At 40.2% G+C, this 24,730-nt stretch overlaps 1 protein-coding gene across 1 annotated transcript in view; it reads left to right on the top strand.

Annotated features, from left to right (window-relative positions):
• The window catches only part of UNC80 (unc-80 homolog, NALCN channel complex subunit), a 5,631,640-nt gene that overhangs the window by 2,788,428 nt on the left and 2,818,482 nt on the right, over positions 1-24,730 (top strand). Inside the window, exon 25 of the mRNA XM_044060513.1 lies at positions 15,994-16,004. Within this exon, the coding sequence (XP_043916448.1) occupies positions 15,994-16,004 (11 nt within the window). The remainder of the gene's footprint in view (positions 1-15,993; positions 16,005-24,730) is intronic.

Raw genomic sequence — 24,730 nt, 5'->3', positions numbered from 1 at the left:
CAAGATGCCACATAAAAGTAAGGGCACTTCTTGATTTAAACAGTACCATGACTGCAGAATGAAAATGCCCATTTCTGATATTTCTATTGGTTGGACCCGGTGCACTTACAATAGGATTGCTGTCAAGCTTTTAGTCACCGGGCCCTTGTAGAAAGGAAAAACAAACTTATTTTGAAAGGAATGATTAAGACGTCTTTTGATGAGACTTTGGCCGGTCAGCCAAGGAAATCTAAGTAGGATATGTCTTTGCCATCATCCTCCTCTTCATCTTCCTTGAAAATTGACCATGGGAAGAAGAGGAGTCTCTCAGTGCCGGCTTCCCCTTCAGCTCTGGCATCCAAGAGACCTAAATCTTCGCATTCAGTGGAAGAGAAACCAAGTACCAAGAAAGATATGGTTCTGACCTCGGTAGCAATTGTGGTGACCAGTTCGACACAGCATGTTCCAGTGCCAACAATTACTGCACTGACCACCGAGGTGACAGTTCCTCCCTTGGTGTAGGTTCCTTCTACAATGCCATCAGTAACTTTGGAATCAGGACTTCCTTCAGTACACAGGGCTAGATGTGACGCCCCACCACTGGACCACTAATAAGGAGCCTCAATCCGTACCACTGGCAACACTGGGGGACATACACTGGGAGGATGACAGGTATACACTCAGTATTTCCAGATGCAGCTCTCTGCATCAAATGCAATTTCTCTTAAGAGCACACAGAGATCACGGTTAGTCAGGGGCTGGTTTCTCCCTCTTTCTCCAGATCCCCAATAAGACCCCCCCCCCACTGGCACAGCGGTAAAGTTAAGCTTTCAGGTGAGTGGCCAAGCCAAGACCTCCAGCACACTCTCTATCCAACCAGTGCTTTGTGTCCCTGCCCAAGTTGCTGACACACATTCTTTGAGGTTTGCTTTACACACACACACACACACACACACACACACACACCTGAGAAAGGCTGGCACAGGTTTACTAGCTATGCCCCCTTTTACCCAGACTGTAAGGTAGTTATCACTGCCACCAGCCAACTCCTTATCAGCTACATTAAGGCCCTTAACAAAGGGTATCCAATGATTTACACACACACACACACACACACACACACACACACACACACACACACACACACACACCCCTGAGAAAGGCTGGCACAGGTTTACTAGCTATGCCCCCTTTTGCCCAGACTATAAGGTAGTTATCACTGCCACCAGCCAACTACTTATCAGCTACTTTAAGGCCCTTAACAAAGGGTGTCCAATCTTACTGCATAATATTAATACTGATACAAATGGTACTTTGACCAATAGCAAGGCTGTTAGGAGTGGCCCACACAATGTCACCAAATAAATATGCAAGTACTCTCAAAACTTAAATGTGTCTAGAGAAATCAACCACAACAAATGGTTTAAATATATTTAATAATAAATAATAAAAGACCAAGGCAAAATTATATATTCACAGTGACATCAAGGTTCAAAATCACAGGAAATATTTAAAACAACATTGCAGGACAATCTCAGATAAATAAAGAAAAATATCTAAACTAAGCTTTGCTATATTCCTGACTGTATCTAAGAGAATTACACTATTCCCTAGTAACTTACTTCATCACAGCAAGACAGATTTGAATGGTTCTTGTCAGGTCCAAGACAGAATACAGAATGCTCTGTCTCTCTAAGAGAGTTCTGAAATTAATATCTCAAATATTACTGCTGAGACAGCTTGCAGAATGACATAATTTCTTATCATCTGACTCTATCCCAGGTGAAACCCTCACTGCTGGAAGCTGGCAGTGTTGAGCATCTGCCTGTGAAAATACATAGACCTCAGATCCTTGGCAGAAGCTGGAAGTCATAAAACAATTGCATTCCTTCATACTTTCAGAGGTAGTAATTAGTTCACTATAAAGACAATACAGAAAGCTGCTTAGCACAGACATTGTGTCTCCAGCCTAGCGTATAAAGTAATTTAATTTCAGTTATTTTGCTGAAGTTAACCTCCTGTATTCCAGTTTCCACTATTAAAATGTATACATTTAAACAGTTACAATAGTGCATGTACTTTACTGTTCCCTTTCAGTAGGGTAAACTGTGGTTACATTTTAAGCACAAGCACTTTATAAAATACATCTGTAACACACATCTGTACAAAGTAGTTTGATATACACATGACAGAGTTCTAATACATTTGTAACACAAGCATCTTGTATAATTCATGTTGATATTCACAAATTACATATAATTATTTACAAAATTCCAGATAGCTGTGCTGGCAGTATCCCCCTTTATCACACTTATTACCCCCACCCCACCCCTGAAGACTCAAGCTAATTTTTCAAGTGACCCTTGAGAAACGTTGTTTGAGTGGGATGAGCCTATCTGGGAATACATTATCCCATACCCTGTCTTGAGAGCCCATCTGTGTTGGCATTGCTAACCCTGCTGCAGTGCTGCACTGTGCTATCATATGTCTGCAACCCTAATCTCCACCTTAGTAGCACAGTGAATTTCCTTCCATACAGATAAAGCTGAAGTTTTTGCAGTGCCCACACTATGGCTAGACATGTCTTTTATACAGCTGCATAGCATTCCTCCCTGGGTTGGAGCCTACAGCTGAGATATGCCACTGGGCGCACTTCCCTCTGAGGAAGCCTGGCTGAATATAGCTCCCACCCCCATGGTTTGAAGCATCCACCTGCATAACAACTTATTTCTAGCACTTGCAAATATGTATACCAGGTAGCATTTCTGCAGCTGGTCTTCATGCCTCCTTGGAGACAATCTGATAATGAGAAACTGGAGACAGTCTGTTGGAAGGGGACTGACTGAAGGAAAAGAAGAAAAAAGAACAGAGAAATTGACTAGAACCTAATGTTCCCTGAAAACAATCAGGGGTGTGACGCCCGTGCACTGGCCCAGCAATCAAGAAGCCTCAGTCCTCACCACTAACGCCAGTGATGGGTGTCCATATAGGGAAAAGCATAATAAATGCACACACAGTAAAGTACAATTTCCCTTAAGAGCACACAGGGATCACAGTTAGTGTGGGGCTGGTTCCTCCCTTTCTCTCCAGGTCCCCAATAAGACTCCTCACTGGCACAGCTATAGGGTCCGGATCTCAGCCTAGCGGGCAAACTAAAACCTCCAGCACCTTCTGTCCAATGAGTGCTTCGTGTCCCTACCCAAGTAGCTGACACACACACACTTTGAGGTAAGAGTTGTATACAACCACACAGACACTCCTGGGGAAGTCTGGCACAGTTTCTCCAGCTGTGCCCCTCTTATCCAGACTATACTGTAGTACCACTTGCCACCACCCACTAATATTTATCAGCTACTCAAAGGCCCTTATGAAAAGGTGTCCAATTATTACTGTGCAGTATTATTATCCAAATGGTAAGTGTGACTGAATGGGTTCCTATTACCTAATCGAGCTTCCAGAAGGTCGAACACCAGAAGTTCGAACCTGGAAGTTCTAAAAGTGAAAATGCCGAAGCCGCGGAAGTCCGAATTCTTTCCCAGGGAAATAATTAGGTTAGACGTTTCTGTGGCTTCAACATTTTCTCCACTGTGGTGCGAAAGTTACGGAATGGGTTAAGGTAAGTGTGCGATTGTGACGGACGTTGGGGTTAGGGTGCGGGTAAGGTAAGTGTGCGATAGTGACAGACTTTAGGATTAGGATGCGGGTAAAGTATGTGTGCGATAGTGACAGACTTTAGGGTTAGGGTGCAGGTAAGGTAAGTGTGCGATAGTGACGAACCTTAAGGTTAGGGTTTGGGTTAAGGTTAGTGCATAGGTAGTTGTGTATGTAAGGTTTAGTGTAGGTTTATAAGGTTTTTGGTGTGCTTGTGTTGTAAGTGTGTTTTTAGGGACAGCAAATTTTTTCCTGGGAAAAAAATTAGCTGTTCTGATGTTTTGATGTTATTACATTTCGATCTTCTGATGTTTGACCTTCTGGAAGTTTGATAATGTAATAGGAACCCTGACTGAACAGCAAAGCTTATTTGGAGTGACTTGGTACAGTATCACTATATACATGCAATGTACTTACTCTTAGAACTTAAATTATCTCTACACAAAACAGCCACAGTTGAAAGGTTTAAAAATATTTAATAATAAAAACACAAGACAATACTTCTTACTACACAGTTCTAGTCAAGATTTCAGAGATCACAGAGAAATGTTTAAAATAATAAAGTAGAAGAGTTCTGACATCACAGAAAAACTAGTCTATTCTTTTTATTTCCTAGCTATATCTAAGAGAAACACTAAAGTCTAAGATCCTATTTACATATATATATACAGGTAGTGCTGGTGATGATGGATGTTCTCAAGACAAATGCTCTAATGCTCTCATTCTTTCTGTCCTTAAATTGATAACATAGTCCCACTGATTCATTTCAGAGTACATCATTTCTTTCTGCTTCCCAGGCTAACAGAACTCAGAGGTTAATAGCCCTTTTGATCTTGCAGCTGGTCAGGAACCAGAGCAATAAAAGAAATTATATTTGCAAATTCTAGCCATTAACTCTGGCCTCAAAATTATAGACAGAATGCCTCCCTCTAGACATCTCGGCTCTGAATTTTGACATCAAAGATGGTCATAAAATGCTTGACTTAGCTTTGTTACACTTTTGCAGTTCAATATCCAATGCAGTCTTTTCACATTTAAGAGAACAAGCCTGTGGCTTACATTAATATTTACAAATGACAGAATTATAATTCTAATTCTATCTGGCGAGGCTGGTAGCCTTCATCTATCTTCACAAGGGGTTCCCCAGGTGTGGCAGCTTTAAAGATAATACAAAACCAGTTAGACTTGAAGTTAAGTTCTCTCAGTTTTTTTAATGCAATGGAGATACTAATATAAACAGATGCTTTTGTTTTTTCTTGTTCACCCTTATTCTCTCTTTTTCTTTGTTCAGTTTTGAGAAAGGTAGGCACTGCAATGAAAAAAGAGGAGGGAAGGAGATGGGGGAAAGTGGAAGGGTCTGGTTAAGAGGGTAAGACAAAAGAAAAATCGGTGTGCTTTTTCCCATGCATGCATGGGGAAATGACTGGGTAAAAACCATAGGCATTATCCAGTACCAAGGTTATTACAAAGCATGTAAATGAAAAAAAAATGTTGAATACTGTAAGGCTTTTTTTCTGATAAACAGGGTACCCTTAGCAGTTCTGTGTCTGGTTTTCATGTCATTAGAAGACAATTTGATAAAGAGAAATGGCTTGGAGAAAGTGTTTACTGAAAGCATTCAACTGTCTTCTCAACTGGGAGAGTTTTAAAGATATACAAAATCAAATAACACTAATAGCACAGGATGTGTCATGAGTCTTAGCATGACTAACCTTTCTTTTTGGTTAACTTCAAACTGTCTGTGTAGCTATCAACTTAGGACTTATGTTCTTATTAGGAAGCAAAAACATCAATATTTGAAGAAGTGCATAGTTTTGTGTGTTATTGTTAATTAGTTCATAAGTTTTTAATAGTTTTTTTATGAGGGTTGTTTGTTCTGTTTGAGGGCTTTCAAAAAAACAAAAAGTTATGTAAGATGTGACATAGGCGCAAATGGGTATGACATGAAACAATTGTATAAAAGACCAACCTGCCGAACAGTATGTACATGTAACATAAAAGTTGAACTAGACATTTAGCAAAACAGCATTTTTGTATAAAAGGTGGTAATAATAACTGCATAAGAAAATGATGTTTCTGTAATGTCTTTCAATCTGAATGGTCTTACAGATAAATATAAAAAGCAAAAAAAATAGTAGTAAAGTGTATTAAAAAATGTAGAGTGCAAATAGCTATGCTACAGGAGACGCACCTGGAAAGAAATGAACATGTGAATTTGATAAAGAAAGGTTTTCAGGATGGTTATTCAGTGGAATATGTGGGGCATAGGAAAAGAGGAGTGCTTATACTAATTGCAAGAGGAGCTCCAGTAGTGACAGAAGAGGGAAAAAAAGATAATGGAAGATACATAGTACTAAGGGGTTACTGGCTATGGAGGAGGATTACACTGGCATGCATTTACATCCCCCCTTAAAACTGCTATAATGGAGCTTAAGAAAATTCTGGGAGAAATAATTAGCTTTCAGCAAGGATTACTTATAGGTGGAGACTAGAATTTGGTTTGCAACAGTGAAGATGTGTCTGGGGGGCCTAGAAGGGAAAATATAACAAAGGATGGTAGATTTTTGAAGAAATTTATGAAAATGTTTGGCATGGAAGATGTGGATTCAATACTAGGAGTTTGGAGTGAATTTACATATTACTCACTGAGATCCAAAAACTGGGCTAGGCTAGATAGATTTTATATTTCACAGGAACATGTGCATTTAATTGAAGGTCTTGAAATGCACCCAATAACTATTTCAGATCATGCACCAATAATAACTAAAATAAAAACACAAAGTGATGAAATAAAAATGAGACACTGACGCTTTCCCACCTATCAGTTGAAAAGAGAGGAATTTAAGGAATGGGTTGTTGAATTAATTCAGGAGGTACTAGACAAGATAGAATTATCTTCTGAAAACATAGCTAAGGAGTGGGATAAAATTAAAGTCGAGTTTAAAACTAGGTTGAAAATGAAAGAAAGGGAGATATGGTTAAACAGTAACCAGAATTATTTAAAGGGATTGATAAATGTTAATGTTTTGCAAAATAGGGTGAATCTCTCAAAACAAGAAAAGGAGCAATTGCAGAATGCTAAACGGAAAATAGGGGATTATTTCGATAATATTCACAAGTTTAGAAAGATTGCTGTTAAGGAACTGTTTTTTGATAATTCTAGAGCACAAAAATGTTTAGCACAACAACTCAGACAACAGAAAGTGGAAAGGGCAGTCACCAAGCTTAGGGAGCCTGTAACAAGGAAGATTACAAGAGAGACTGTAGAAGTATTAGAAATATTTCAAACATTTTATGAAAGTTTGTATAAAGCAGAGAAATACGGAAATCAAGAAATGGTACAAATGGTAATGTTTATGGAAGAATTAAATATGCCAAGGTTAGAGGTAGATGAGGCTCAATTACTGACAGGATAGGAAGAGATGAGATAAAAATGTCTATGTATAACCAGTTTACAGGAAAGTCCCCAGGAATAGATGGTATTCCTGTGGAAGTTTTGAAGTTAGGAGGGAAAAAAGTGATAAAGATCTGGAAGGCTTTGTTTAACAGTATTTTAAGAGGAGGAGAAGTATCAGCATCCTGGAAGAAGGGGGTGATAATGGTAATAACCAAATAGGGTAAAGATCCATTGGATCCAGCTTCATACAGGCCCATTTCAATACTAAACCATGATTATAAAGTGCTTATGTGTATAATGGCTAAAATAATGGCAAAAGTGATACCAAAATTGATAGATATGGATCAGTGAGGTTTTGTGGAGGGAGGTAAACATTTGACAATGTTAACAGAACATTGATGATCCAGAGGGAAGCAGAATGTAAGAAAGTACCACTTTTATTGGTGGGTCTTGATGCAAAGAAAGCATTTGACAGAGTAGACCGGGATTTCATGAGCTGCATAATGGAAGCATTTGTTTTTCCTGATACAATTATAAGGTTGATTAGAAGAATATATGAGGGATTGGAGGCGGCAAATTAAAGTGGGTGGGTTCCTCTCTGATAATTTCTGCTTGAGCAGGCGCAGTGTTGCCCACTTTCCCCTTTATTGTTTACATTATATTTCGAACCATTGGCAAAGAAAATAAGGGACTCAGAAATTCAAGGATATAATTAGTATGGTTGTCAGGAAAAGCTGTCTACAGATGATATTATTTTATACATGACAGAAGCAGAAAGGGATATTACAGTGTCACTGAACATTTTAAGACAGTTTCATATCTTTTCTAGATATAAAATTAATGAAGCTAAAACAAAGGCAATAGTGCTAAATTATATACCCACACATAAATTGGTCCAACAATATCCATATTTATGGTGACATGATAAAATGAAGTGTTTAGGAGTATGGATTAGAAATGACTCTGTGGTGGCAGCTAAGGGTATGTGGGAAGAGACTAAACAGAAGATAATAAAAAAATTGAGAAACTGGAAATTTTGTTTTATGGATCTGGATAATAAGATACAAGCCATTAAAATGTTTTTAGTCCCTTTAGACTTATACACAGGTCAGGCATACTTTTATCAACTAGAGGAGAAGTTGTGGAGAACAAAAACGAGTTGAAAGATTTTATGTGGGAAGGGAAGACAGCAAGGGTCAAGTGGGATAAGCGGATTCTACCAAAAGAAGATGGTGGTGGATTAAGATTACCTGATTTGAGGGGGTATTTTACAGCAACACAGTTAAGGCTCTTAAACATAGCACAAGCAGAAAACTTTAATTCAAAGTGGAAAGGAATGATGCTGATACACAGAGGAAGCTCAAGAAATAAGGAAAGATTGGGATTTTGGATGCAGACTCTTACGGATAGCAACCAAAAGCAAGAGTATAATATTAATAAAATAACGGAGTATTCTAAGAAACAAACCAGCATGAGAATGGAGAAAAGAGATTTTGCCGATAGGGATGACTGTGGTCAGGGTTACAGATAATAGGCAAGAGGGGGCTGGAATTTATTGGAGAAAACTGGAAAAGGAATCAAGGTATTGGAAGCAAATGACTAGAAAGGGAAAGGTAATATGGGAAGAGGCCAAGAGTTTATTTGGACTGCAGGTTAGAGATTGCCTTCCCTATCAAGGACTGATATCAGAGTATGAGTATAGGCAAAGAGAAAGAAATAGGGGGCTCCAAAATGAAAGACCAGCACTGCTTGAGTTTTTAATGGAATCTAGAACAGAAGTTGCCGTTAAAAAAGGAATAATTAGTAAAGTATATAAAATATTGCATGATAATTATAAGAATTAATCAGAGGGGCTTAGAAAGGATTGAGAAGAAAGACTGGATAAGCAATTCACAAAGAGACAATGGGGGAATATAGAAGAAGATTTACGGTCTTTGCCTGGAAGTCTTTACATAGGTATTTTTATACCCCAGGTAGACATCAAATAATTTTTTCCTCAGGAAGATAGCAAATGTTGGAGGTGTGACATGCAGGAAAGAGGTGGCTGGGAACATATTTTTGGGGAGTGTGGTGAGCTGGCAGACTTTAGGGATTCCCTGCAGATTGCTCTGTCAGAGATGCTGGGTGAGCAGGTTGGACTGACTAGGGACATGATTTTTTTGAGTTGTGCTACAGAATCAGACTTGGCTAGATATAGCAAAACCTTGCTGAATCTAAATATGGTGACTACCAAAAATGCAATTACTAAAAAATGGAAAAGAAAATTTAGAACAACTTTACTAGAAGTAGTGAATATAGTAACGGAGATAAAACAACTGGAATTGGGATTTTTGGAAAAGGGAAGGAGCAAACTACATAGGAAAAAAGGAGAATTGTGGGAATAGTATATGCAGAGCAGGAACGAGGTTTAAGAGGCAGGATTTGAATGAGCCATATATTGCTTAACTGGCAATGAAGGGATGGTTTAAAAGTGATGTATAATGTTTGCAACTGCAGTTGTTTCATTGGTGTCTGACGTAAACTTTTTGCAACTGAAGTGGTATCATTTTGTATGTTTTTCATTTATATAAATGCAAACTTGCCTTTGTCATATGTGAAAATTTAATAAAGATGCTTGGGGAAAAAAAACAGGGTATAACCTCTTGTGGTAGTTTGGTACCCTTGTTGTCTCTGGTTACATTTACAACATTTAACCCTTGATCCTGGCCATGTACCTGAATTAGTGGCTTCCCCTGTTACTGGCAGACTCTTTTGGGGTGGTTTAGGCTGCCCACCTTGGGTTCCCTTAGACCCATGTGTAGCACTGGGTATCCCTTTCCTGTACAGTGATGCCTTGCTTGCTAGATGTAGGTCCCCCCCCCCCCCAAGTCATCTGCGGTATTACATTCTGTATCTGCCCACCAGATTATGTCCTCAGGCAAAGTCCTAAAGGCTTGTTCCCTCACCAAGAGGTCTGCCAGCCCTTCAAAAGTGGTGAGCTGACACTCGCCCATTCATGAAAGTAAGTGCTTAACTCAGCAATATATTCACACACACTTTCATCTACCGTGCGTCTTTGCTCACAAAACGTTTTTCAAGCTTCAGGTATTACTTTAAAACAATTTAATAAACAATTCTTAACTGTATTAGAATTTAAGCAATCAGTTTCAGACAATTTAGAAACAGCAGTTACAGCTTTACAATGGTGTATGGAGGTCAGGAACAGTACCCTGAGCCCTTGGTCCACATTATACTATTTACATATTCTTTCAGAATTATCACCCTCTGTAACTTGTGGAAGAAATTTACCGACCTTTATTGCTTCTGGGGTTCGGTTACTTTCTTTTATATTACCTCCATGACCCTGGCGAAGAGTCAACATTTCCTTTTTATGTTGCCTCTAACTCTCATTTACTTCAGCTTCCAGATGCCACAGTCCATCTGCTGATTTTATTTCCAAAAGTTTGGCCCAAAGTTCAAGTCTCTTTAACTCCAGCCTGATGTTTAAGTCCTCTGTGGCAAAATTGAACTATCCATTTTCTGAGAGTTGAGCATCCCCAAGGCAGTCTGGTTGTCCTCCTGGTTGCTGGTCTGTGATGCAGCTGTGGGTAAGGCTGCAATAATTTCTCCTTTAGTCAAGGTGGCATGCCCCAGTTTTTTTGCTTGGCACATTTCAGCCAACTGGTTGCTTGTCAGCTTCCCATAATCCTCTGCTCACATCCTTGTGTGCTCTCCCTGACTAACTAAACTAAAAAAAAATAAATAAAGCTATTGTGATATGAAACTCTGAATGTTAACCATGTGGCTGCTTGAGAGTACAAGCACTTTCTTTAGTGACGAGTGTTTACAAGCTACAGGAGTTAAGTATCCACATCACTGAATCCTAATACATGGATATCCCACCACTGCCAACCAGTAATGTGATGCCTCACCACTGGACCAGTAATCAAGGAGCCTCAATCCTCACCACTGGCAAACCAGTAATGTGATGCCTCACCACTGGACCAGTAATCAAGGAGCCTCAATCTTCACCACTGGCAACCGTGGGGGATATACACTGGGAGAATGACATGTACACATGCAGTATTTCCAGATGCAGCTCTCTAAATCAAGTGCAATTTCCCTTAAGAGCACACAGAGACCACAATCAGTCCTGGGCTGGTTTCTCCTTGTTTCTCCAGATCCTCAGTAAGACTACCAACTGGTACAGCTATAGAGCTGAGGTCTCAGCTGAGGCACAGCTATAGAGTTGAGATCTCAGCTGAGTTGCCAAGCCAAGACCTACAGCGCCCTCTCTGTCCAGCCAGTGCTTTGTGTCCCTGCCCAAGTAGCTGACACACACAGTCTTTGAGGTTTGATTTACACACACACACACACACACACACACACACACACACACACACACACACACACACACACACACACACACATGGGAAAGGCTGACAGAGGTTTACTAGCTATGCCCCCTTTTGCCCATACTATAAGGTAGTTATCACTGCCATCAGCCAACTCCTTATCAGCTACTTTAAGGCCCTTATTGTGATTCCCCACCACTGGACCAGTAATCAAGGAGCCTCAATCATCACCACTGGCAACAGTGGGGGATATACACTGGGAGAATGACAGGTACTCATGCAGTATTTCCAGATGCAGCTCTCTGCGTCAAGTGCAATTTCCCTTAAGAGCACATAGAGACCACAATCAGTCCCAGGCTGGTTTCTCCTTGTTTCTCCAGATCCCCAGTAAGACTCCCAACTGGCACAGCAATAGAGCTGAGATCTCAGCTGAAGCACAGCTATAGAGCTGAGATCTCAGCTGAGTTGCCAAGCCAAGACCTATAGCGCCCTCTCTGTCCAGCCAGTGCTTTGTGTCCTTGCCCAAGTAGCTGGCACACACAGTCTTTGAGGTTTGATTTATACACACACACACACACACACACACACACACACACACACACACACACACACACACACACACACCTGGGAAAGGCTGACAGAGGATTACTAGCTATGCCCCCTTTTGCCCATACTATAAGGTAGTTATCACTGCCATCAGCCAACTCCTTATCAGCTACTTTAAGGCCCTTATTGTGTAATATTAATAGTAATACAAATGATAATATGACCAACAGCAAGGCTGTTAGGAGTGGCCCATACAGTGTCACCAAATAAATATGCAAGTACTCTCAAAACTTAAATATCTCTAGACAGATCAGCCACAACAAAAGATTTAAATGTATTTAATAGTAAATAATAAAAGAAAAGACAATACTAAACATATATTCACAGTGTCATCTGAGTTAAAAATCACAGGAAATATTTAAAACAACATTGCAGGAAAGTCTCAAATAAATAAAGGAAAATATCCAAACTATTCCCTAGCAACTTGCTTCATCAGAGCAAGGCAGCTGTGGTGAATGGTTCTTGTCAGGGCCAAGACAGAGTGCAGAATGCTCTGACTGTCTAAGAGAATTCTCAAATTAATATCTCAAATATTACTGTTGGGATAGCTTGCAGAATAACATAATTTCTTGTCATCTGACTCTATCACAGGTGAAACCCACACTGCTGAAAGCTGGCAGTCTTGAGCATCTACCTGTGAAAATACATAGACCTCAGATCTTTGTCAGATGCTCGCAGTCATAAAACTATTGCATTCCTTCATACTTTCAGAGGTAATAATTAGTTCATTCCAAAGACAATACAGAAATCTCCATAGTACAGACATTGTGTCTCCAGCCTAGCCTACAAAGTATTTTAATTTCAGTTATTTTTCTGAAGTTAACCTCCTGTATTCCAGTTTCCACTGTTAAAATATATGCATTTATACAGTTACAATAGTGCATGTAGATTTCTGTTCCCTTCCAGTAGGGTACACTGTGGTTACATTTTAAGCATAAGCACTTTATAAAATACCTTTTAAAACATCAAAACAAAGTGAAACGCAAGCCAAGTAACACCAGCAAATACCACTTGTGACCAATAGAAGACAGACAGCCCAATCAATTTGTTAACGTTTTCGTTCTATTTATTCCAACTGAACTTCTTCTTTTAAAATATGTCTGTACAAACCAGTTTGATATGCACATGACCTAGAGTTCTAATACATTTGTAACACAAGCATCTTATATAAATTATGTTGATATTCACAAATGTCATAATTATATACAAAATTGCAGAGAGCTGTGCTGGCACTATCCCCTTTTGTCACACTAGATATTCACCCTCAATAGATCCTTTTGTGGAGCACCTTCCAAGCCCCTTCATAGAGAGACCCAAGTCCCATCAGCACTATCAGTTCGTTCCTAAAGGATTCTGATAGAAATCAACGTTGTGAGGTTGGTGGATCAGATCCTCATGGCTAGGGGTCTTACAGTTTCTTCCCAGGTTTCACTCCCTTCTGGAGATGGGACTTTCTCTCCAAGGACTCCAACAGATATTCCTCCTCTAACCTCCACTGAGGCATTAGACACCACAACTCTGATTTCCTCGGTTCTGGCTATCTCGGTGCTGACAGCTTTTATGCCTTCAGCTCCAGTGTCTGCCCTGAGTTCCTTGGTTCCTTCGGACCCAGAGGACTCCCAGGGTCATAGCTCTGCTGCCGGATCTGAGGGGCATGGTTAGACTCTAGTTTTCTAGGAGCCTTCCTTGCTTCTTGGAGCCTCGGCACTTGTGGGCTGTTCCCTGGCTTCAGCTTTAGTGGTGGTCTCATCGGAGTGCGATGGAACCACTGTTCCGGGGTTGTCATTTGTGGTTCCAGGCTCCCATCCCTCTTTGGGGGAACCTGCCTTCCAAGTTATGTAGAGGGTCTTGGCCTGTGCAGGCTCTCAACCAGTTCCTTCCCTAATGTAGCCTTTTCCCAGACTCCCTTTCATCCAGAGTTTTCTCCAGCCTCCACGCCTGGACAGTGAGCACCAAAGCTGCAGGATACCCCTGCACAGGTCCTTGCTTCTTCCGAGTCCTCCACAGAGCTTTCCACTGAGGAGGTGCCTCGGAAGAGGACGTGTAAGAGAAAACACCTAGATTCCCCAGAGGAATCTGTAATGGAGGACACAGACTTTATTGACTGGGAGGGTTCGCCCCAGTCACCCCCAGAAGATGTCACCTTTTTAGATATTCTTGAAATATTAAAGCAGAGGGGTGGCTGGAAGCCCAAAGACCCTTCCTCAGAGGAGATGGTGTAACTGCAAGCTTTCGGTGTTCACCCTTCTGTCTCTTGGGTGGCCCCACCTGCTAATGATCTCATTAATTTGATCACACCGAGGGCATGGAAGGCCCCTGATTCTGTAGAGCCAATCCCCAGGAGACAAGACAAAATTCTTACAGTCCCAGAGGTTTGGGCCAAGGGATTTGCAGTAGATGCCATGATGGTTGTGGCAGTCACAAAGAAAGGACTTGCAGAAGAGAGTTCTACTCTTCATCCACCTAACCGAGAACTCAGGGCGATGGACAGGTTTGGGAAGCAGGTATATGCTTCATCGACCTTCACCTTACATTCCTTGAATTTCATGCTACATTTTACTAGACACCAGAGGGATCTGATAAAAGAGCTGGCAGATACCCTTGTTGGTGCAGTGTCTGAGAGGATACAAGATAAAGTGACTTCCCAGCTGGCCGTCCTGGAGTCTATTTCCAACTCATCTATGAGGCTCATAGTGCACGCAGCCGAAGGGATGACTAGGACAGCGGTTTCCAGCGTTGCCATCAGAAGGCATGACTAGATGCACTTGTGTGAGTTTGTGGAGCTATTTAATTCTTCGTTCGTCAATGCTCCTTTTGATGGGTCATCCCTATTTGGCCCCAAAGTCAGAGAGACCTTTGCCAGGTGTGAAAAGGATAGAAAGATCCTGGCTGCAGTGGGCGTACATTTTTCTGCTCCTCAGCAGTCCTACTCCAGGAACCAGAGAAGTGGAAAGATGTGGTTCAAGAAATCCTAAGGACCTTTTCAGGACACTTGTAGCAGTGGCTCCCCTTGGAGCCGAGGGTGAGCTCCAGTGGAAGACACTGACCTGGTGGCAGAAGTAGCCCACAAAATTTGATTTCCAGAGAATCTTTCTCAGGGAAACCCTGTCAGTCTCCTGAAGGCCTTATTGCTTGCCTCTGGAGGCAGTTGGGGTAAGATTATCCTTGCATTCACTAGCCTGGCGACAAATAACCACAGATACTTGGGTGCAAAGGATCATTGCCAGAGGATACTACATTCCCTTCATTTTCACTCCAAGAACAGGAAGAAGAATCCCCGATATTCCACCCAGTCACAGGGATCAGGCAGCTATGGAAATTCAAATGCTGCTAGAAAAAAATATTCATCCAAAAAGTTCCACCAGATCCGATAGAATCCAGATTTTAGTTGAGGTTTTTTTTGGTGCTAGAAAAGACAGGGGACTGAAGACCCTTTTGGGTTTCAGCCTATTGAACAAATTTGTTCACCAGACAAAATTTTGGATGGTCACTGTTCAGTCTATTCTACCCTTCTTAGGGAAAGACAATTGGATGTGCTCTGTAGACCTTCAGGATGCGTATTACTGCATAAAAATGGACAAGTGATCCAGTAGGTTCCTTCGTTTCTGGCTAGGAGCCAGTCACTATCAGTTCAGAGATCTGCCCTTCGGTCTCACCACAGCCCTCAGGGAGTTCAGCAAGTGTATTGCAGTAGTGGCAGCTCACTTGAGACTGCACAGATTTCAAGTGTTTCCATATTTAGTTGACTGGCTCATCAACGCTTCCACCAGGCATTTGCTAGAGCAGACAAGAGATTTTATTCTACATATTTGTGTTCATCTAGCTAACACGGTAAATCACACAAAATCGAAGCTGAGTCCGACTCAAGAACTGGAGTTTATAGGAGTAGCCTGAATACCACCTCTTGTATAGCTTTCCATCCTCTTCACAGACTGCAGAAGATAAGGTCCCAGGTTGAAGCTATTCTCTCCCGAGACAGCTTACCTGCTCTGTTACTTCTCCAATTTCTAGGATCCATGGCAGTAGCCATCATGCTGGTCCCACTAGCAGGCTTCCACATGAGACTTTTGCAGTGGCTTCTAGCCTCCCAGTGATACATTCTCAGTCACCCTTGATGCATCTCATCCAGATCACCAATCGTGGCAAAAAAGACTTATCCTGTGGATGGAATAAGAGGAAATTCTCTTAGGTCGACCCTTTGTTTCACCCCAGCCCAAGCCCATAGTGACCACGGATGCCTCGCAGATTGGGTGGGGGGGCATTATCTGGGTAGAACAGTCCAAGGCATTTGGTCCCAATAGAGGCCGACGTGCATATCAGTGTTCTGGAGTTGAGGGCAGTGCTTTTAATGTTGCAAGCCTTCCAAGCTGTCCTCCCTCTAGGAACGATTGCGATTCTGTCAGACAGTATGTCAGTAGTCTGGTACATCATAAAACAAAGGGGAACCAAGTCTTATCCCCTGTGTCAAGAAGCTTTAAGAGTGTGGCAGTGGGCAATCTCTTCCAACCATTTTCTGACAGCAGTGCACATCCTGGGCAGTTTGAACGTGATAGTGGACAAGCTGAGAAGATGCAGCCTCCTGCCTCACGAGTGGTCCCTCAATCCCAGAGTGGCGAAGAAGGCTTTCTGTCACTGGGGTCAGCTTTGCTGCAGTCTGTTTGCATCACCCCTGAACAACATGTGCAGCAGCTACTTTGCCCTAATTCTCCCTCGGGAAGAGTCCCCGAGAGATGCTGTCCTTCACGACTGGCCATCAGGACTGCTGTTATGCTTTTAGCCCTGAACCTGTAATACCTCACCTCTTGAAGAAAGCCATCAGATTGACGATTGACGAGCAGGGTAATTGTCATTGCTCCCTTCTGGCCTTGTTAAGTCTGGTTCCTCTTTCTTTGGCCTCACCTCATTCAGCATCCATGGACTCTAGTTCCAGATCCAGACCTCCTATCCCATCCACAGGGACTAGTTCACCCCAATGTGCAAAACCTCAAGCTTACAGCTTGGTTCCTCCAAATCCATTGATCGCCAAGCAAAATATCTTCTCCAGTCCGAAAAATTTTATTGGCTTCCTATAAGCCCTCTACCAGGAAACTTTACCAAAGTACGGGGAAAAGATTTTCTATTCGGGCACGAGATAATGGTATCAATCCCTTCTCTGCACTGGTTGAAAAGGTATTGACATTTTTAGCTACACTTTTTGAACAGAGAGCTTCTTCTTCTACTATTAGACTCCAACTAGCTACTATTTCCAACTTCCATGGTGTCTTCGAAGAACATTTGTTAATCTAACATAGGTTGTGTAAAGTTTTTCTAAAAGGAACCTTGAGGTTAAAACCACCTTATAAAGATCGTCTCGTCCTTTGGGATCTTAATATGGTTCTACACACTTTGGTCCATTCTCCTTTTGGCCAGCAGCTACTTGTGACTTGAAGTTCCTTTCATGGAAGACCATTTTTCTGGTTACATCTGCAGAAGAATTTCAGAGATTCAAGCATTATCTTCAAAACCTCCAAATTTGATTTTCCATAAGGACAGGGTTTCCCTATGATCTAACCCATTCTTTCCTCCTAAGGTAGTATTGGAAACTAACATTAATCAGTCTATCAATTTACCAGTCTTCTTCCCTAATTTTATTAACAATTGAGAATATTGTTTACACTCGCTGGACGTTCACAGGCAATTTGTTTTTATCTCAAAAGAACTAAGGATTTGAGGAAGTAGGACCAGTTATTTGTCTCCTTTTTAGGCCCATCCACGGGTAAACCAGTTTCAAAGGTCACGTTATCTAAGTGATTAAGAGAATTAATAACTTTTATCTATAATAAGAAAAACATCCAATTACCAGCACCAGTGAGGGTGCATTCTTCAAGGGCAATAGCCACATCTGCTGTTTTTCACTCAGAGGCTTCTATGGATGAAATTTGTGCAGCAGCAACCTGAGCTACTCCACATACCATTATTATTCAATATAAATTGGATCTGGTGTCCAGTGGAAGAGCATCTTTTGTCTCTGTGGTGCTCAGGAGTATCCTTCTGTAAGGCCTCCCAAGATACAAGGTAGCTGGGAACTCTGTCCCATACATCAAGGATTAATGAAGATTGACAACATCAGATAAAGAAGTTATGTACTTACCATATCATTCCATCTGTGTTATCATTTTTCATTTATCCTTGACACCCCACCCTCCTTCCCCATCCTTCAGATTCCTTGGAGGATCGGACTCTAGTACTGGTTATTTGTTATTTCATGTATGACCTTGGACATAGCCTCTTCAGTTGTTATAGATCTGTTTTCCTGTCTTCCTTTAGAGCTGCAAACTTGATCTGAGGTAATCTGGAAAGGGGCATTCTGAGTCGAGTGTTAGCTCAAGAGATCTTGGTTCTCGCGAGCTGTTATAACGACCGAGTCGGTTCCAAGAGTCCGAACAGAGTCCCATATGTCAAGGATAAATGAAGCTCGACAACACAGATAGAACGTTATGGTAAGTACATAGTACATAACTTCTTTTTTAATATGGTGCAATATTTATACAAAGGAAAAAGCCAAACTAATCAATGCAAAAATAGAAATACAGGCAAACACATCAGGATATGGAAAATGTTATAATACAAAAAATTAGAAAACAAAGAGGAAAAGCAGAAAAGAGGATTACTAATGGAGAAATTAAAGAAATAGAAACTGAGGTTACGGATTACCTGCAAAGTGAAGAATTTGGTGCAGAAAATTTTACTCAGATAACAGTATAATAGGATAGAGCAATGACACCCAAATTAAGGAGAAACCAGTAGAGCAGGAAGCATCTAACCAGTTGACATATGAAGATACTTTGGAGCCTCCCATAGGAAACCAGTACAAAGGTTCATTTGGAGCTATACAGCAAGGGATAGAACAGGAAACTGGCAACTCTGACACAGTTATAGTCGTTGAGTGATAGGCCGGTGAGTTCCCATATGAAAGAGCAACAGAGGACACAGGGTGCAACTAAAGAGAACACTGCACAGGAAGAAGCTCTGGAGCTTTCTATAGAATGCCTGCAGGAAGTGGTGAACAAAGAACGTGCCCTCAGTTTAGAAGAAAATTATCTAAGAGAAGAGTTGCTTGATTTAATAGAGATGGATAGACATATTAAGATCAATGAAAGAAATAGATTGTAGAAGGTCAGTACAACCCAAAAAGTTAGAAGTTTGATAAAACAAATGAACACAGTAATTAGGACTGTCCATAGAGATTCATGTGATATAACAGAATTAAATAGGATACATTACTGTGGAGCCAAATTAATAACAGGTAAAGTCCTACCACAAGAACACAGGGTGGTAAGGGAAAGGATGGGAAGAAATCGAATGCCATCATGGAAATATCACATAGAGAAAACTATGAACCAATTAAGACAAGAAGCGTCATTGTTAGAAGAATATAACAGGTCGACAAAAATACTGAGAAAGATAGACGTGATAAAAGCAATGCGCAGTATTATAACGGATCAGGATTTATCATGCAGTATCACAAATAATGAACTAAATATATCAGCACAGGTAGAAGAACTTAGAAGACACATACATAAATATAAAGGAAAAGTGCAAAATAAGCAATTTATTGATGACCCAAAAAGTTTTACAGAGAATTGGGGAACAAAGTAAAAGGAATTGAAAGACCCCAAAAATGAAGAAATAGATACATTTTGGAGAAATATTTATGAAGTTCCTGTGGAACATAACAAAGATGATAAATGGATGGAAGAAGTAAAAGAAAGAATAAGAAGTTCAAATGTACAGGATATGAAATGGGATGAAGTAACGGCCAGAGAGATTGAAACAAAGTTAAGAAAAGCCTCTTCTGGCTAAAAGTATTAACATCTTTGAACAAAGATTTAGACATGAGTAAGAGTTATTTATATGCACACCCCAAAAAGAAGCCAACCTGACTAACAACAGGAAGAATAATGCTCCTACTTAAGACTGAACCTGCAAGCTACCCTAAAAACTATAGAACAATAACTTTCCTTCCGACGACATATAAACTATACACTGGAATTGATGTCTTGAGAGTTTATAGTCATTTAGAAGAAAACACAGTTATGGCAATAGAACAAAAGGACAATAAACAATGTCTATGAAACAAAGGATCATCTGTTTTAAAATAGTCATAGTGGACAATCTAAGTATGGCATGGACAGACTACAAAAAAACATTTGACAGTATTCCACATTCATTGATAAGAATGCTTAAAAATGTGTAAGATACATGCTACACTGATAAACTACATCATAGTGACCACGAAACAGTAGAAAACCACTTTGCAGTTAAGCCATGATAAAGGACAAATTATTCTAGGGAAAAAATCCAAAGGAGGATATTCCAGGGTGACTCTGTCACTGCTGCTCTTTTCCCTTGCCCTTAACCCATTAAGCTGTTTGCTTAACAGATTAGGTCATGGCTATAATTTGGCTCCCAGATATCAAAAAAGTGTAAAGACTTCTCATCTTCTCTTTGTTGATTTAAAACTGTATAGCTCATTAGATGAGGAACTGAAAGGCAACTGCAAGGAGTCATAATTTTTCAGATTATATAAGAATGGCATTTGGTCTTGATAAATGTGCAAAAGTAACCTTTAAAGCAGGAAAGCTCCAGCACCAAGAAAACGTCAGTTTGGGGCAAGAATGTGATATAAAAGAACTTAAACAAGAGGGAGTGTATAAATATTTGTGAATTGATGACGGATCAAAAACAAAACACAAACAAATGCAAATAAAACTCATTAAGGAATATTTTAGAAGACTTAAATTAATCCTGAAAACAGCTTTGACATCTAGGAACACAGGAACAAAGTTAGAAAACAGTTTGTTCTTCCTGTCCTAACTTACAGTTATGGAGTTATTGACAGGCTCCAAAAGGTGTTGGATAGATTAGACAGGAAAACCAGAAGGATGCTTCATGCTCATCAAATGATTTATAAAAATCAGTGCATACCAAGATTATATATTCCCCTTTCCAAAGGAGGTATGGCCCTCCTTGAAATTAATTACATGTATAGATCTGCAGTCGTGGGACTGCATACATATCTGCTGACCTCACAAGACCCAAACATAGTGAAATATGTAGTGGATAAATGTAAGATGACTTCCCTGCTTAGTCTAGCAGAAGCATAGTGGCATCAAGCGGGAATGGAAATCAAACCAGAAGTAGATAAAAATCAGGGAGCAAATGAATGTGCCAAAACAAAAGAAAGAATAAAAGGTAAAGAATCAGATGAGAAGGCAAGAAATGTGGAAAATGCATAAATTTAGTTGCAAGAGTAGAAAATGCCTGGAACAACCTCATGTTGATTAGCATCAAATGCAGGAATGGTTAAGGAGAAGGAATTCAAACCAAGGGATGAAAGGTTAATATTGGCGGCCAAGATAGTGGACTATGTACACATTGGTTTGCAAAGTCCATTGAACATGTGGGATAAACAGACAAATGTAGGTTTTGTAAAACAGAATTGGAAACAGTTGCACACCATGTTGCTGTGTGACATACTAATGGCAGAAGGACTGCATACTGAAAGGCGTAATAATGTGGCAACACTGTTGCACCGGGGGTTGTGCAAACATAATATTGAAGTAGCGGAAAAACACTGGAAACATGAGCTATAAAGCATCATAGAAAATGATCAAGTCTGCATCTCATGGGATCACCCATAGAAATCCAGATGTAGTAGTCCATGAAAAGAAGACAAAAGTAGTGTTGATCGTTGAAATTGCTACACCCAGTGACTACAGTATATTGCATACAGAGAGGCACAAAGTCATAAAATATCAGGATTTGGAGGCAGAAATGAAAGCAATGTGGAAGAAAGATACCCAGGTAGTTCCAATAGTAGTAGGAGCAACAGGTTTTATAAAAAAAGAATCTACAATCATATTTAGGTATGTCACCGATACATGTAACTCAATACGAATTGCAGAAGGAGTCATTACTGGGCATGTTGCGGGTGCTGCGAAGAGCACTTCTGATTGACATCAAGGATTGAAACAACAATACTAATTTCATGAACTTTAACCATACTTTGACTTAGGAATGGGTTCCATTCCCATCGTCATATTAGAAACACAAAAGTTTTGGAGAAATTAAAAAAAAAAGGTTCCTCACAAAAACAATATGTGACCTAAACAGCATGTCCTACATAGACTGTATCAAAGCCCTATCCCTGCACTTGGTCTTCCACAGATTGCTTAGAGGCAGTCTGTGTCTGGCTTACAAAGCATCCTGTGATCCCATTTTGATGGGTCTGTTGCAGAGCTGTAAAACAACTAGCATTAGAATTACCCAGTCTAGTGACATAAATTTTGTCTGCGATATAAGCAGGATGTGCTGGAGAGACAAGTATGTGCCTCAGAGACTACCTCTTCTCTGGAACAGACTTTCCATCCATGTGAAGCAGAGATCTTCTGTAAACCAATTCAGGCATACCTTGGACGATTGGATTGTGAATTGGAAATTTACCTGTGGTCTATAGTAGACAGAAGCAGTTTGTAAATGTTTGACCACCCATACCCAAACCTACTTATACCCTTTAAAGTAATCAAAACTTGTCAGATACATTTGGGAAGCTTAGTTAGACTTTAAAAGCCTGCCTGGAGTCATAAGCTAGTAATCACCTATGAACCTATAAACTATCTCAGTGGTCCCAGAAAGAGCATGTGCTTCAGAGGTGAAGGCTATAGGAATATTTTTGAAAGGGTATGAGAGAACTTAGTAGCAATTTTAGAAAGCAGAACACTGGGATTGGTAGAAGGAATGGAAGTGAAGCAAGAAAAATGTGATAGAAAAATGGGCTGTCAGGTTCAGTGCAGGGGACAGACATCATTTGGTCTGATTTCATCACCATGATATACACATACATGAGTATAGTATTAGAATACACTGTAGTAAATAGATACAGGACTGGAAAATGACAAGTAGTTAGCATAATTTTTACAGTATTTATTTCTCCATTTATTTTTTTTATAAAACTTTTTAAGAGTAGAAAAAGCGTTCATACCTCTTGATACATATTCTTGATAGCCATAACTGCAAACTGGATTTTCCATTAATTCCATTTGTAGCAAATTAGAGGGACTGACAAATGTTAAAGTACTACAAAAAAGGGGGAATCTCTCATAGGTTGGTACTAGGCTATTGGCCCTAGGACCTAAACAAGCCTAGCCATAACAATTCTGTGGCTATTTCTTCCCATAATATTTACTTCCCTAGACCTCTGTCTAGCAGGGTGACTGACGTGATCCCTGGGGTGAATTTCCTATCTCCCATCCAATCATCAAGGTTCCTTTTGAAGAGGGCCAAAGAGGCTCTGCTTGACATGTATGGGTAGTCTATTCCAGAGTCTGGGGAGTCGATGGGTCAGGAACCTATCCCTCCATCATGTTTTGTTCATTTTGATGACAAGGTTTAGATCTCTGGAGTGTGTGGCTCTGAGGGATTAAGATTTCTTTAAGTGTAGCATGTCCAACAGCTCTGGGTTTGACATGGCCTTGTATGTTAAGCAGAGATCGTCTCTGAGTAGACGATATGTGACAGAGTATCACTGGAGTTTCTTTAGACGGTCAGCATAGGGCATCTGCTTTAGGCCTGTGATTCTTTTAATGAGGTATTTCAGAACAAGAAAAGGAGCAACTGCAGAATGCCCAATAGAAAATAAGGGATTACCTTGATAATATGCATGAGTTTATAAAGATTGCTATTAAGCAACTGTTTGTAGATAATAATTCTAGAGCACAGAAACTTTTAGTGCCACAACTCAGGGAATTGAAAGTGGAAAGGGCTGTCACCAAGCTTAGGGAGCCTATAATAAGAAAGATAACAAGAGATCCTGTAGAAGTATTAGAAATATTTCGAAAATTTTATGAAAGTTTGTATAAAGCAGAGAAATATGGAAATCAAGAAAAGGTACAAATGGAAATGTTTATGGAAGAATTAAATATGCCAAGGTTAGAGGTAGATGAGGCTCAATTGCTAACAGTTAGAATAAAAGAGATGAGATAAAAATGGCTATGTATAACCAATGTACAGGAAAGTCTGCAGGAATAGATGGTATTACTATAGAAGTTTGGAAGCTAGGAGGGAAAAAACTAGTAAAGATCTGGAGGTCGTGTTTAACAGTAATTTAAGAGGAGGAAAAGTACCAGCATCCTGGAAGAAGGTGGTGGTAACAGTAATACCGAAAGAGGGTAAAGATCCATTGTATCCAGCTTCATACATGGCCATTTCAATACTTAGCCATGATTATAAAGTGTTTAGCTCTATGCTGGCTAAAAGAATGATAAAAGTGATACCAAAATTGATAGATATGGATCAGTGAGGTTTCGGGGAAAGGAGGCAAACATTTGACAATATTACAGAACATTGATGATCCAGAGGTAAGCAGAATGTTTGACAGAGTAGACTGGGACTTCATGTGCAGGGCAATGGAAGCATTTGCTTTCCCTGATACATTTATAAGGTTGATTAGGAGTATATATGCAGGATCAGAGGCGAAAATTAAAGTGGGTGGGGTCCTCTCTGATAATTTCTGTTTGAGCAGCAGAACCAGGCAGGGTTGTCTGCTTCCCCTTTATTGTTTGCATTATATTTAGAACCATTGGCAAAGAAAATAAGAGACTTAGAAATTAAAGGATATAATTGGTATGGTAGTCTGGAAAAGCTGACTTTGTTTGCAGATTATATTATTTTATGCATGACAAAACCAGAAAGAGACATTACAGTGTTGTGGAACATTTTAAGA

This window comes from Protopterus annectens, chromosome 2.part0 (genome assembly GCF_019279795.1).
Source record: "Protopterus annectens isolate FY-2018-M chromosome 2.part0, PAN1.0, whole genome shotgun sequence".
NCBI lineage: Eukaryota > Metazoa > Chordata > Ceratodontiformes > Protopteridae > Protopterus > Protopterus annectens.
The sequence above is the reverse complement of the archived record's forward strand: the minus strand, read 5'-3'. Positions and strand labels throughout refer to the sequence as shown.